Genomic DNA, 15,144 nt, shown 5'->3' with positions numbered 1-15,144 from the left:
AGGGTGGGGAGCGAAAGCAGCCTGTGAACAGGGAGTTTATAAACGTGTTGGGTCATTTGGATCACACTGAGTACCGGAGCAGTAATTAGGAGGACTCCCTCCCTGTCAGCAAAGCCATAAAGGTGTTATTTACACCCAGCTGGTGGCCACACACGCCCTTCATCTGGAATGCCTTTTTAAATACTTCAGCTCCCAGCCAAAATAATTCATCTTTATGCTCTGAAGTTCAGAGCCATTTGTGGGAGGAAAACACTGAGAGCTTTTTAAAATGAAACCCTTAACTCCCGATCTGGTGGATGCCCCCAGGGAAGTGGTGGAAGGGGGATGTGTGCTGACCTAGAGTTTGGAATCATAGGTCTTTGGGCGGTCAAAAAAACAGAACAAGAAAAAAACAAACATGAAAACCAAACAGTATCTGGCTTTGGGCTTCCTAAGGCCTTTACCATAAGTGGCCAGATTCTGAGAAGACAGGAGAAACTGGACAAGAGGGGAAGATGGAGGCGTCAGCATGACGTCAGGGGTAGTTACGTGACAGGCAGAGCTAGAAGCATGGCATGAATTACTGGCTTTAGTTTTTTTGTTGTTGTTGTTGTTTTTTGAGTAGATGTGATCATGCCCAATTTACATATGAGGTGAAAGAACGTCCTCAAGAGAAGACAGAATTTGGATGGTGACGTAATTTTGTTTCAAAAAAGACGGTCAGTGAGCAAGGAGATTTGACTTAAGAGCCCTTTTTTTTTTTTTTTTAAAGAAGGGCGCAGTTCACAGTGGCCCATGCGGGGATCGAACCGGCAAACCACGCTCTAACCAATTGAGCTAACCAGCCACCCCGCTTCAGAGCCTTTTGATGCCACACTTCTGTTCCTTCGCTCTTTCTCCTGCCACCAGCCTCCTAACCAGGCCACGGTGACCCCACCAGTAGGTGACACCAAGCCAGTGGTGTGGTAGAAGGAGCTCACACCAGCTTATAAGAGCTGATTGCAAAATTTTCAGGAATCTCACGAGCCAGTTGTTAAACATGACTATTATTCAAGATTCAACAATATAAACTTACAAGGAAATAAACCACATTAAAAACAAAGGTAACACATGCTCCAAACACATGGCTTCCTAATTATTTTACCAACATTTACTATTCTCTATGCTTGTGAAGTCATTTACGTCTTTCCAAGCTCTACGGTGAACATGCTGTCCAGTCACGCACGGATAACAACAGTTTGCTCAACGACAGACCACATATCTGACGGTGGTCCCCTAAGATTCTAATGGAGCTGAGAAGTTCCTATTGTCCAGTGACATCAGAGCTGTCTTGATGTCGTACTGCAACGCTTTACTCACGTGTTTGTGTTGATGCTGGTGTAAAAAAACCTACTGCGCTGCCAGTGGTACAAAAGTGTAGCACATGCGATCATGGACAGTATGTAACATTTGATAATGATAATAAATGACTACTTACTATACTCCACGTTTTCTTGTTACTTTAGAGTGTACTCTTTCTCCTTGTAAAAAGAAGTTGGCTGTAGAACGCTGTGCTGTGTTAAGCCAGCAGCTGCCTCACACATCTTGTTTCGTGTGTCACTTATTGCATCCTTCTTCTCTTGTGCTTGATTCCATCTCCTGTTGTTTGGCACGGTGAATGCTATCTAGCTTAGGCGCAACACGCTGTATCCTACAGCCTAGGTGTGTAGAAGGCTTGACCATCTAGGTTTGTGTAAGTGTACGCTATGATGTTTGCACAACGCCTAAAATTGCCTAACGGACATATTTCTCAGAATCCAAACGCACCCCTGACTTTAAGTGGCGCATGAGTATATAATGGTGTGCTGCTGCGTCTAGTGTCCCAATTCCACATTCATCGACCTCATGTTGTTAGCGTGAAATGAGTCCTAAGGGGTAGATTTACACCACAGACATGGGCAAACACTACCAATCAGGACATTGACTGCTCACTCATATGCTGGAGAGCTGGTTGTCAAGCACTCATTAGCATCTACGTGCCCCGGGCTTTGGTCCTGATGGTCTGGCAGGGCACTCTCTGATCCAAATTCACTCTAACCTCTTAATCACATCAATAGGAGGTTTTCTCCTCACAGGGAAATTCACTAATACAAAAGGCAGATAAGGCCCTGACAGCTGGCCCTTCATCTGTTTTAGGCCTCACATTTTTTTCATTGTTTTCCTCCGGAAGGTGGAAAATATACCCCAAAGTAACACCAAATAAATAATTCACGGACCATATATAATTGATGCTGGATTTAACAGAAGTACAGCCATAAGTGGTTGTCTATTAACTATTTATGACTTTGGCCCGGCAGCTGACAAGCCAAGCTCAGTGAGGAGATCACACCCGTGCTCCCATGTTTTATTTAAACATTATTAAAAGTACACAGTCTGCAGCAAGGCCTTCATTTCCATTCAGAATTAGATTCTGCTGTGAAGTCGCCTCTGGGTCTGGGAAAGGTTGGGATTGAGTTTTTTTGTTGGAACTGCTACTGTCTATTTTCTTTGTGGGTAGGGATTCGAGCTCCCGCCTCGTTGTATCTTTGGATTTCTCCCTTCCTGATGTGCCTTCTCCTTTCTGTGACCATGGGCTTATGTCGACCCTCTGAGACTCAGCTTGATCATATGTAAAATGGGGAGTATCGTAGGTATTACCTTCAGGATAATTGTTAGGAGGAGATCAGATCAGTGATTCTTAACAGGGGCTGATTATGCTCCTGGGGGTCATTTGGCAACGTCTGGAGATATTTGTGACTGTGATGACCTTGCATCTAGTGGGTAGAGAGACCAGGATGCTTCTAAATATCCTACAAGGCACAGGACAGCCCCCACAACAAACAGTTACCCAATCCAAAATGTTAACAATGACACAGTTGAGACACCCTAGATTTCAGAATCAAAAGTGATATTCATTTTTATGACTCACTTAAAAAAATGTATTTGAATGAGTAAATACGATGTGTCTAAAACTTATGAGTAAGAGGGCAGACGGTGCCTCAGTTGGTTAGCACGTGAGCTCTGGGCAACAGGGCTGCAGGTTTGATTCCCACATGGGCCAGCGAGCTGCACCCTCCACAACTAGATTGAAGACAATGAGCTGCTGCTGAGCTCCCGGGTGGCTGGATGGCTCAGTTGGTTGGAGCGCATCTTCTCAACCACAAGGTTGCCGGTTCGATTCCCGCAAGAGATGGTGGGCTGCGCCCCCTGCAACTAACAACAGCAACTCGACCTGGAGCTGAGCTGTGCCCTCCACAACTAAGATTGAAAAGAGAAAAACTTGACTTGGATGGAGCTGATGGGTCCTGGGTAAAACACACTGTTCCCCAGTAAAGTCCTGTTCCCTTTAAAAATAATAAAATAAAATAAAAATAATAAAACTTATGAGTAAGAGAATGGGTTTGAGTTGATCAGAACTGGGTTCAAATTCTGACTCTGCCACTTGCTGGGAATTTGATTCTGGGGAAGTTGCTTTAACTCTCCAGCTTTTAAGTTCTTTATTAGTAAAACAGTGACAATTACCTCAAAGAGTGAGGCTTAAATGAGACGCTCATGCAAAGTACTTAGCCCAGTGTCCAGCACGCGGTAAGTGATAAATCAGCCTCATACTCATCAACCACCATGGATGGGATAGGCTGTGAAAGTGAAGCTGGTAGACTTATGATAACGTTTAAGTAGAGGGAGTAGTCAGAGTCCGAAGAGGAATAAGAGAAGAGAAAGAAAAGCAAAGCAGCATCTATTAAGTGCCTACTGTATTCTATCACACACATCATCTCATTTAATCCTCACAGCCACCCAAAGAGATTGGCTGCACTATACTCCCGTTTTATAGATGGGCAAACTGAGGTTCTGCAACATTAACTTAGCTGCCCAAGTTCTCCGACTCCAGGTCCAGCACTCTTTCAACCACCTGTAGTGAGCTGAATAGCTTCCCCCCAAAATCCATGTCACTTGGAACCTCACACTGCGACCGTTTTGGAAATAGGGTCTTTGCAGTTGTAATTAATTAAGACGAAGTCATAGTGAATTAGAGTGGGTCCTACATCCAACGACTAGTGTTCTTATATGAAGAGGAGAGGGTATAGAGACAGAGAAGAGAAGGCCATGTGAACATGGAGGCAGAGATTAAAGCCATGTTGCCACAGTCAAGAGCACCTGAACCCAACAGAAGTTGGAAGAAAAAGGAAGGATTCTCCCCTAGAGCCTTCAGAGGGAGTGTGGTCCTGCCAACATCTTGATTTCAGACTTATGGCCTCCAGAACTGTGAAAGAATAAATTTATGTTGTTTTAAGACAACCAGTTTTTGGTCATTTATTACAGCAGCCCTAAGAAACTAATGCATATTCTCCTCTCAACATGAGTCAAAACAATTCTGTAAGGGAATGAGAGAGAGAGAGAGAGAGAGAGAGAGAGAGAGAAGTAACATGTCCGAATCTAGAAAATGAGAGGTAAAGAAGAGCAAGGAAGAGGTCAGGTTAGGGGTGGGAGGAAGGGATTTTGCAAGGCATTCAGTGGGTGAGCTGCAATGAGAACAGAAGAAAAGAAATGAAGGAGAAGGTGAAGAGTCTGTATTTATATTCCTATATATGGTTTATCTCTGACTTTCTGGAAACCTGGACATTGCCTGACACACAACATGCATTCACTAGACATTTGGTGAATGCAAGTCTGGGCAAGTCACAATGAACGTGATCGAATGACTGTCCCCCCAAAGCTGCCAGCCAGTATGGCTTCATCATATAAGAAACTTAAATGATGCATCCTCCACGCAATCTTCTCCAGGTCTCCTGGTCGTCCCAAACCACTTCCTCCTTTGCCCCCACACTCCATCTTGTATCTGAATTATTTAGGGACACATGTATCTCCTCCTCTCCATCTTGAGCTCTCCAAGGGCACAGACCCTGGTCCATTCATGTCTGCATCACCCTTAACATCAGGCACAGGACCAGGATGCAAACTAAAAAGTATGTTGATCTGAAAATTCCAATTTTTAAGACATCATTCTTGAGCTGTTCTCTTAAGAGATAACACTTCAAAATGTTGAGGAAACTATTCAGCAAACAATTCCTGAGAATCCACCCTACGCCTGACCCTGAACTAGAGGCTGAAGACCCAGAATCAAATAAAACCCAACCCCTCTCTCAGGGGCTGTCTGTCTAGGAAGACAAGAATACAAACAGTTGTAACAACTGGATGATGCGTGCATGGGTGGGGCAGACACAGAGGGAGGTGGGAACACAAAGGAGGTGTTTCACATAGTAAGGGCTGAGGGTAACAGTGAGGGCTTCCTGGAGGCGAGATCTGATCTGAATGACGAAGGTTGAGTAGGCAGGCAGAGGATGCATGAGAACGAAGCTGAGAAGCCAAGAAATAACACTGTGTTTGGTCCTGAACAATTGCTTGCATGTCTGAGTAGAACATGAAAGGTGATGAGAGGCAGACATTCAAAGGCAGAAAAACTCTACCGAGGCTAGATTTCAGCGGCTCTGGGAAGGAAGGGGGACTTTGTTGTGGCAAAGTCCCCAAGGCAACAGAGAGCCGTGGAGGATTTCTTAGCAGAAGAGTACAGTCCCCAAGGCAACAGAAAACCATGGAGGATTTCTTAGCAGAAGAGTAACCCAGTAAGATGGGTCCCTTCTGGAAAGATCTTCAGCAGGACAGAGCGAGAGTGGAGGACAAATGGTGACACAAGTTAGAAGATAACTATAGAGGACTAGGCCAGAGGGGTTGGCATTTAAATAAAGACATACGAAGCAGGGATGAGACAGGAGTGGATGGATTTGAAAAATACCTAAACAGGATAAAATCAGCAGGCTTGATTATTGTTTGTGTGAGCCAGCGCGAGAAAGGCACTGCAATTTCTAGCGTGGGTCACTCTAAGAGTGAACAGAAGCGTCATCTAAGTTTTTCAAGACCTGGGAAACTTTCCCCTGGCTCAGGGGCAAGTTGAGAGAGAGTCAGGCCAAGGCAATGAGGGCAAACCCAACAGGTACAGCCTCTGAAACAGGTGCTTTGGCTCAAAGCAGGCCTTCCTATGACCTTTAGCTCTTCAGCTGTCCTTGATGTCCCCTGGATACCCTGGGAACAAGCTGGTTTCCACTGGGTTCGGTAACTACTGAAAAACAACAGGATATGAATCCACAGATGAGCTGTCTCGTCGCCCCGATGACAAAGGGACTTGAATGATTTAGAGCCAGAATATTCTTTTCTCCATAATGGCTCCTGGAGTCGCCAGGAATAGTACATTTACTAAAATTAATGGCAAAACCTCATTTTTCTTTTTTCCGGGAAGAGAAGTTCCATCGGCAGGGTAATTGATCCTGATCTGGACGCGCCGGTGCGCCAGCTAGGGGTGTAAATCATTCACACGAAACAACTTGCAGCCCTTTAAACCAACACCAACAGTGACAAATGGCACGGGCTGGGGACAGGCGGAAAAGAACACGGAGGGAGGATCCATCAACATCCTTCTCACTTCTCACCAGGGCCCAGAGTGCAGGATCCTTTTTTTTTTTTTTTCTTCTCCCACAACGGAGCCATTTTTCGGCAGCGTTGGGTTGAAAGGGCCGTGGGGTGTCACAGGGTCAACTTTAGAGTTGGACACACAGGGCTGCCAATCCCAGCTCTGCCACTCCTGACTCGTCAGCCCCAGGTTAGACCTCACGGGTCCACACCTCCATGTTCTCCACTTGCTGGGGTTGACATAAGCGTGAAAGAAGACAACATCTGCTAAGTGCCCGAGCTTAGAGCCACTCAATAAATATTTGTCCAGGGAATGAATGAGTGGATGAATGAAGGTATGCATGCATGGACTGGGGAGTTAGGAAACTCGTTCTATCCCTCCCAGAGATTTGAATTTCATAAACAGAAGGTGAAGAGGGCAATGCTTTGCCCAAAGATGGTTTGTGGTGGTGACAGGGGGGCACGAGTCCCCAAATGCCAGCGTACAGACAGCCTGTCTTGCCTGTGAAAGCTCTGAGTGCCTCTTATAAAGTGTAACATCCACGAGCAATGACCTTAGCCATCTCTTTCCATTCAGCGTAAGCTCCTGGAGGGCAAGAGTGTGTCTTGTTCCAGCCGGATCTCCAGCGTCTGGCATGGGGCGTGGCCACAGTGAAAACTAGGAATACACATTGCATGAATGAAAGATCTAGAGCCCTGACTACCTTGCAGGCTTTTGTGAGGTTCATAGAGATTGCACGGCATGGAGCAGCCGCCCTGCCTTACAGGGAGGTGACAGAGGAAGGCACACCGGTGACATAGACACAGCCCTGGAGGGAGAGATGACATCTCCTGAGAAGCCTGGGAAAGTTCCTGGAACCAACACCAATGGGAGGGGCCTTGGCCACAGGGTCCCTCTTAAAATGACATTGCTCATTGAACTCTCCACTGAGCTGGGCTCTGTCTACCTCGTCCGCGTCTACAAGGCAGGGGCCTTAGGATTCATTGCACCTCCCCACCAACACCCGTCCCTGGGCCATGCCCATAGCAGGTGGTGAATGAATATACGAGGTCTGCCAATTAAGTTCGCGAACTCATCTTAGGAAAAGCGCTACAGACCTCATTGCTGAATATCACTACGGTCACCTTCGAAGGACTGCCCTTGGGAAGCTATGCACTGACGCCAGCGCCTAGTCCACACTTCAAAGCAATTTTGGAACTCTTTCTGGAATGGCCATCAGAGCTGTCGTCGTATTACCCTTGATGTCCTGAATGTCATCAAAATGTCTTCCTTTCAATATTTCCTTTATCTTTCAGTGAAGAAAGAAGTCACTGGGGGCCAGATCAGGTGAGTAGGGAGGGTGTCCTAATACAGTTATTTGTTGCCTGGCTAAAAACTCCCTCACAGACAGTGCCGTGTGAGCTGGTGCATTGTGGTGATGCAAGAACCGTGAATTGTTGGTGAAAAGTTCAGGTCGTCTTTTTCACGCAGCCTTTTCAGCACTTCCAAATAGTCAACTTGCTTAACTGTTTGTCCAGTTGGTACAAATTCATAATGAATAATCCCTCCGATATCAGAATAGGTTAGCACCATTGTTGCAACAAGTTAGCGAACTTAATTGCAAGACCTCATATATCGAATGAATAAATGAGTGATATAAGAAAATACGACATCCTCTCTTCTCCCAGTGGAGATATCCCAGGGCCCAAAGGCCAGAGGCATACGTATTTGAAGGCCAATAAGTTGGTGAGTTTGGCACACCTAGGACATTAGGAAAGGCTTGCCAGACCGACATGCTCCCTTTGAGCCTTGCTCACCCATACAATCACTAAGGAAACAACCAGCGGTGCGGGGTCACGGTAGGATACCAGCAAAGCAGCTGCATGCCCTCCTCTCCTGTAGTGGGGGAAAGGGTGCCCTCCCAAAAAAGTTATGTCTACTAGAATCTGTCAATGGGACCTCATTCGGGCAAAGGATCTTTACCTGATATAATAAAGATAAAGAGTTTGAGATGAAATCCACCTGGACTTAAGGTGAGCCCTAAAGCCAATTACAGACGTCCTTATTAAAAAAAAAAAGGCAGAGGGTATGAGATGGCATGTGAAGATGGAGGCAGAGATTGGAGTGGCACAGTCATAAGCCAAGGAACACCAGAATTTGGAACAGTGAGGAAGGATTTTCCCCCAGAGCCTTCAGAAGAAGGAGCGTGGCCCTGCCAGCACCTTGATTTCAGACTTTTGGCCTTTAGAACTATGAGAGAATAAATTTCTATTATTTAAAGCCACCCAGTTTTTGGCAATTTGTGGAGGCAGGTCTAGAAAACAAATATACCTCCCAACCACAAACACACCAAACTAAAGAGAAAAATTCAGCTTTAGTAAGCTTACCCAGAATCTTGCATTCAGCAAACGGAGAAGGATGCAGGTCTAATTTCAGCATATGTGAAGGTTTTGTGTTTTATAGTTTTGTGTTGTTTCTATTTTGACTCATGTATTTTGACTCACTATAATCTTTTCAGTATTTTAGGACCTTGAAAGATCTTAACATGTCCCTGGGAAGAGGAAAGTGAGCAGAGAGGAGAAGAGAGAAGAAAAAGGGAAAGAGAAAAAGACAGTAAAAGAAGAGAGGGAAAAAACCCACTCCTTGATCAGGCCAGAATGCCTGGGTGTCTGGCCAGTTTAAAAAGACATCAGAGGAGAAAGACTGAGGATGTTCTCTCACTCCCAGCCAGAGCTGGCAGGAAGGGAGCTCAGCTGCAAGAGAAGAAGAGCTGGTTAATGAGGAAGTTATCCCATCAATTGGAGGAAAGCTCCTCTTTCTTCCAAGGCCATGGCGGGGTGGAGGGGTGAGTGGTGGGGGAATGGAGGAGCTGCCAGTCATGGGGCTTGGACTTTGTCTGGGAGGCCGGGTCTCTTTGTGGAGCCTCACCCCCCACCTCCCACCCCGACACACACACATAACAGCCAGCCTGCTGGCTTGTCAAGGGCAAAGCTGATGGGAATGACATTGGACATGGAGGCAGTAGCCAGAGAAATATACCTACTGCAGGGTGGTGAGTTGGTGACACCTGTCACAGAAGCAGAGAGGACAGGGCAGGAAGGAGCTAATGACTGTGGCTTAGAGACCACTGTGCCAAGCCTTGGCATGTTGTGGATCGTCTCGGTGAAGGCTCTAGGGTTGGGGACAAAGTAGGTGCCAGATGCCTCCTGGGTCACAGAAACAAAAACCTGGAGTCTTAGGACTATCTGGCCTCATGGGGAAAGCAAGGAACAGGCTGTCTCATACGCTCTGTGAGCCCTGCAGGAAACTGTTCTCAAAAACTACACTGAATGATGGAGAAACCTTCCCATTGGGCAGGAAACAAATTTGAAAATGTTCCTCGGATCACACCAGGGAGCAAAGCATGGCTTAGTGATGACAAGCAAAGGCGACAGAGTTGGACAGACCTGGCTTCAAATTCCTACTACACGTAGCCTGGAGCAAGTGAATGCACCACTATGAGCCTCATTTGGCATGTTCATGTCCCTGTGCCTCAGTTTCCTCCTCTGTCAAGTGTTGATAAGAAGCGTACCTACCTCATAATACTGAGAGAAGGATTTAAACAAGAGGTGTTTAGCCCAGAACATGGCATATAGCAACTGCTTAATAAATGATGGCTTTAACCTTATCATTTTTATCTTTGTTGTTGCTATTAATCGTCCAGAAACAGCACTGACATTTGCTAGGTGTGACCCTAGACAAGTTATCTCACCTCTTTGAAGCCTCAATTTCCTCATCTGTAAAATGGGATAATAACTCTGACTTCGCAGGGTAGTTATGACAATTACATGATATTATGGATGTTAAGACTCAGTGCAAGGTAGACATTGAGTAAACGTTGATTCCTTTCTCTTCACATGAGGCCACCAGGCTTTTGGAGTGGAAGGTGTGAGGCAGGAACTGGAGACTGAGACTTAAAGGCACTAGGAGACCATTCAGCAGGAGTGAATGTCATTGGTCCACTTTGGGCCCGCCCCAGAGTTTACAGCCAATGGCAGTGCCGTCTCTCTGCCCAGCCCCTTCAGGTTTCTCCCTGCTTTCTCCCTGCTTCCAGCCTACTCCAAAGGCCTGGGGGACTCACCTACGAGTCTCCCATTCAGAAGGAAGGAGGCCCTCCCCCATCTCAAACCTTCAATCAGATGAGAACCAGCGCAGAAGACAGCACTAACCAGCTCCATGCACCTCCGGGTGGCCTCCGCTTCCCGCTGCATCAGCTCTTCCATGTCTGCCTTCAGCTCCTCCAGGCGCCGCTGATAATACTGGCTGGTCTCCCGCTGCTGGGACTCGGCCGTGACCGCCTGCGAGAGCTCCTCACCCATCTTGATCAGGCTGTCCCGAAGCCGGATCACCAGGACCTAGACGGGGGTCAGAGAGCACACACCCACCTTGGAGTTAGAGGCCAGGGGCATGGAACAGGGGGCTCCAGGAAGAGAAATCCTTTGCTCAGTCTCTGTGTGCTTTTAGAATCGGATAATAATCCTGATTTCAGATACAAAAATGAAGACTTTATTATAAAGTCTAGGTTTTATTATAAAAACCTAGGAAATGACAGCTGCTATTCTGAGAGGCAGTGTAAGATATTGATGAGAACCCTGCCTCTGAAAATGCTCTGGGTTCAAATCCCACCTCTACCTCTTCCTGGCTGTGTGACCTTGGGCATGTTATTAAACCTCTCTTAGAGACAGGAATAATTATAGTTCCTACGTCCCAGGGATGCTCTCCACACTGAACACTTAAGTTCTGCAGGAGGCTTAGGCTCAGTGCCTGGCACAAAGGACTTAGGGTTTGGGGATTATTAATAGGGTTTGGGGATTATTAATACGTATAGCAGCTTTCATTCATTTTAAGGTTTGGGAGGTGGAGTGGTCAGTGGATAGAACACTATGCAGGGGGAACAAGCCTCTCCAACATGGGTTTTTGGTTTCCCACTTTGTAAAACGAGGAGGTTTGAGCATTTAATCTCCCATGAGCCTCAGCTGTAATATTTTATGTCATGTTTTCTTTTCTGGAGGGAAAAAAATCCACAAAGATACAATGAAACAATAGAGAAAAGAGCTGTGGGCATCACCAGTGCCATAGAAAACAAACCCAAGGGCTGTTCTCCAGAATTCATTAGTTGTCCAACAAGCCTGAAACCAAAGGCTTGATTCTGATGGGCAAACACGTGAGTGATGACATAAAACGGAGCCCACATGAATATTTCAGGCCCTGCTAAGGACTCTGAGCCCCTTTCCAGATCAGAGACTAAATAATGGCCTAAAAGAAAAACTTTCCTATTCAGTTCTCCTTCGCCTTTCAGAAAGAGTCTAGCAACAGTTTCAAAGGGCAGCAGGAGGATAAGAAGAGCAGTTCTCAAACTGTGTCCCTGAGGCACCCCATCCCAAGGACCTGGGATTCTATTACATTCAGATAATGAAGGCAGAGGGAGAAAAGTGAATTCAGAGCTAGAATCTGCCATTTAAAGTTGTTCTACCATAGTTGTCTGTTCTTCTACCATTTGACTATGCTGCAATCAAGTAAAAAAAAAAATGACACACGATACAGCCCAAAATTATTTATTTAGTTATTTAAAATACAGTAGATCAAAGTTTCAAGGTGATCTGCAAAGACAGTTATTCCTTGAGGAATCCCTTGAGCAATTCTGAGAACTAGTGAGGGTCAAGGCAAAAAAATTTTTCTCTGTTCTTCATCCCCAGCAGCCAAATGGCCAAGCGGGGATTGGGAGGAAATGTTTCAGAATGAGGAGTGCAGCCTCTCCTTGCTCAGACACACAGTCTTACTGTGGGTAGGTCAGATGGCTGCCAAGAAATTAGAGCCTGGGACCAGGATGAACTGAAGGTCAAGTGTCAATCTACTTCTGTCACGGACACTACCTGGCTTTATCTTGACCTCTCTGGGGTCATCATCTCACTCTATCCTACCTGCCCTGTGGGGCTGTGATAAATGTCAAGTGGAGCAGCTGATGTGGAAGGATGTCCCCTAAAAATGTCTAATGTCATTGGCCCACAGAGTCCAATGTGAATATAATCACTGAACCTGTGATTACATTCAAGTCTTAGCTGTCCTTTAAGGTCCAGCATCAAGGCCACCTCCTCCCGGAAGCCTCCCTCATCCCCCAACCTCAGTCCTCCAAACCTCACAGCCCTCTCTTCATATGATGGGTATTTAGGTACATATCTTATCCACATCTCCAACAAAGCTCTACGCTTCCGGAAAGCAGAACCTGTTTTATACGTCTGTCTTCCATGCACCGAGAACAGCCTAGCACACACTAGGTGCAAAGTAAATTTCTCCTCTAAAGGAGTGCCGGGCACACACGTGGATGAGTGGGTGGACGGAGATGGGTAGAAGTAAAGCAATGGATAAAAAGATGGGCAGACAGGAGGCCGAGGTGTGAGAAACAAAAAAAGAATGGAGGAAGAGAAGAAAGGATGAAAGAAGAACAAATGGAAGTGGGTGATGGATGGACCAATGACGGGATATGGACTTGAATAGAGATATATGGAGGTGGACAGGTTGAATGGATAGTTTGTGGGACAGTGTGAATGAAGAAGGGAAGAAAGGAGGGAAGGAGGGAGAGAAGGAACTTATATGGGAGAGGGATGAGTAATATATATCCAGGTAATAATGAAAAATGAGTGGAAAGGTGGATGGTGGAAGAATGGACAGTCGTTACACAAAAGGTCTCACTTCTCCAGGCCTGAGCAATAGTTACACATCAAATACCTCAAATCTCTTAATCTGCACTTTCTGGAACTCCGTCCTGTTCTCCAGGTCACAGATGATCGCCTCCTGCCTGCTGACAATGGCTCGATCCACGGTGGACTGCTCCAGGTACTCAATACGCATCTGAGCCACCTGCAGCTGGGGGCAAACCCAAGAGGTCCATTGGCCACCTGTTGACCCTGAGACCTGGAATGGAGACACACAGAGGACGCAGCCCCAAGCCCGTTCCCACTGCCTCCTTCTTGGCTCAGGTGCTGTATGTTGCATGCACAAGCAAGAACTGTTGCTTCCAATCTGAGGACCCTGGGTCTCAGCCCCTGGGTGTCGGGTGCTGGGAGGTGACGTTTCCTGGGCCTTCTGCCTCCCAAATGGGACTTTCAATCAGTGCTTCTCTTACTTCCTTTCCCTGCTCTGCTAAGGGAACAAAGCTAATTTGTCAGCATCAAAGCCTACAAATGAAGCGGGTTTGGGAGCCAAGCATATATATCAGAGTTCGAAACCTGGCTCCACCCCTTTGCAGCTGGATGAGCCTGGACAAGTCAGTTCCCTTCCTTGAGCCTCATTTCTTCACTTGTGTGTGAGGAAGATGATTAGCGCCTGGTACGTCATGAGCGCCCAGCCAGTGGCCACTGCTGCTACTATTTTGTTGTGCTTGTTGTGACTCAGTGCCCACGGACAGTTGTTTGAAACGCAGTCCCTCTAAGTAGGCACCTGGAACAGTTCTAGAAGAGCTCGGAGAATTTCATGGATAACAGCAACCCACTAGCTAATGAGGGAAATTCAGGGATGTTTGGAGGAACCATGCCTGCAAAGGAAGATTTCACAAAGGACGACGATCCTATCTTGCACAGACCATCCCATTTCCTTAGAACCATTTCTCAGAGGGAGAAAGTCCTGCCCTGAATGAATCTCAGCTTTGGATGCTGAACAGCACTGGGGCAGGGCGGGTGTGTGTGTGTGTGTGTGTGTGTGTGTGTGTGTGTGTGTGTGTGTGTGTGTGTGTGTGTGTGTGTATGTGTGTGTGTCGGCTGGGATTGTTCTCATTTGGCACAAGAACGAAGTTGAGTGAATGAATGAATGAATGACAGTTTCCAGGATCCAAAGGGTGAGGTCCTGGAAGGAACCCTTCCCTGCCTCTCCCACAATATGGCAGCTCTGAGCACATACTTGTTCCTGAAGCTTGTGCTTCTCCTTCTTGACTTCCTCCAGCTGCAGCTGCAGTTCTTGGATCTGACCAATGTCAGCCGCGGACTAGTGAGACAAAAAAAAGAAAAAAAGTCACCTCGAGACCACAGGCTTTGCTGGGAGCCTGCCCCCGGCAGTCCCTTCCTCCCCCACCCACAGTCTGTCTTTCCCAGAGCCTCTGTGACAGTAGCTGGTTCCAAAAGGGTACCAGCTACTCACACCTTCCCCAACATTGCGGCATTTGCTGAGTCACTTCCATTATATAAGCCCAGAGCTTTGGTCAACTGTCCAGCACTTTATGAAACACACTTGGGCGCCCAGACAGAAATGGGCTGGACTCAGCATTAGAACCAGATTCTGAGGGAAGAGAACTATGCTGAGTGTCAGGTAATGAGGATTCCAGACCTGGATACTGGCTTTGGCAAGCCCCAGAACCGCTCAGTTATCAGATGCGATCAGTTATGCAGATCAGAAATCTGCCAGGGGCCCTCATCACATCCCTCAGCTCCATCCCCAAAGCCTCTACTTCTCCCCTCCTGCTATTGTGCCTCCTAACTGTCTTCTGGGGTTCATCCACGTCCCCCTATCTCCACTTCACCTCCCTGGTCCAAGCCGCCGTACTCTCTCCCCTGGACTGCAGCTTTCATTGATTCAATCACTATGTACAGAGTGCCTACTCCATGCCAGGCACTCATCTAGCCTCTGGGACACAGCCTGGGACAAGACAGGAGAATCCCGTCACTGTAGAGCTGACA

The 15,144-nt window shown here is 46.8% G+C and overlaps 1 protein-coding gene across 1 annotated transcript in view; it reads right to left on the bottom strand.

The window, feature by feature from the left end:
• The window catches only part of MYO18B (myosin XVIIIB), a 244,040-nt gene that overhangs the window by 63,546 nt on the left and 165,350 nt on the right, over nt 1–15,144 (bottom strand). Inside the window, exons 37-39 of the mRNA XM_033098254.1 lie at nt 14,372–14,455; nt 13,205–13,342; nt 10,648–10,833 (exon numbers count right to left, since the gene is read on the bottom strand). Coding sequence (XP_032954145.1) covers nt 10,648–10,833; nt 13,205–13,342; nt 14,372–14,455 — 408 coding nt within the window. The remainder of the gene's footprint in view (nt 1–10,647; nt 10,834–13,204; nt 13,343–14,371; nt 14,456–15,144) is intronic.

The sequence above is a fragment of the Rhinolophus ferrumequinum genome, chromosome 25 (assembly GCF_004115265.2).
Source record: "Rhinolophus ferrumequinum isolate MPI-CBG mRhiFer1 chromosome 25, mRhiFer1_v1.p, whole genome shotgun sequence".
NCBI lineage: Eukaryota > Metazoa > Chordata > Mammalia > Chiroptera > Rhinolophidae > Rhinolophus > Rhinolophus ferrumequinum.
This window is presented reverse-complemented; position numbering and strand designations above follow the sequence as displayed.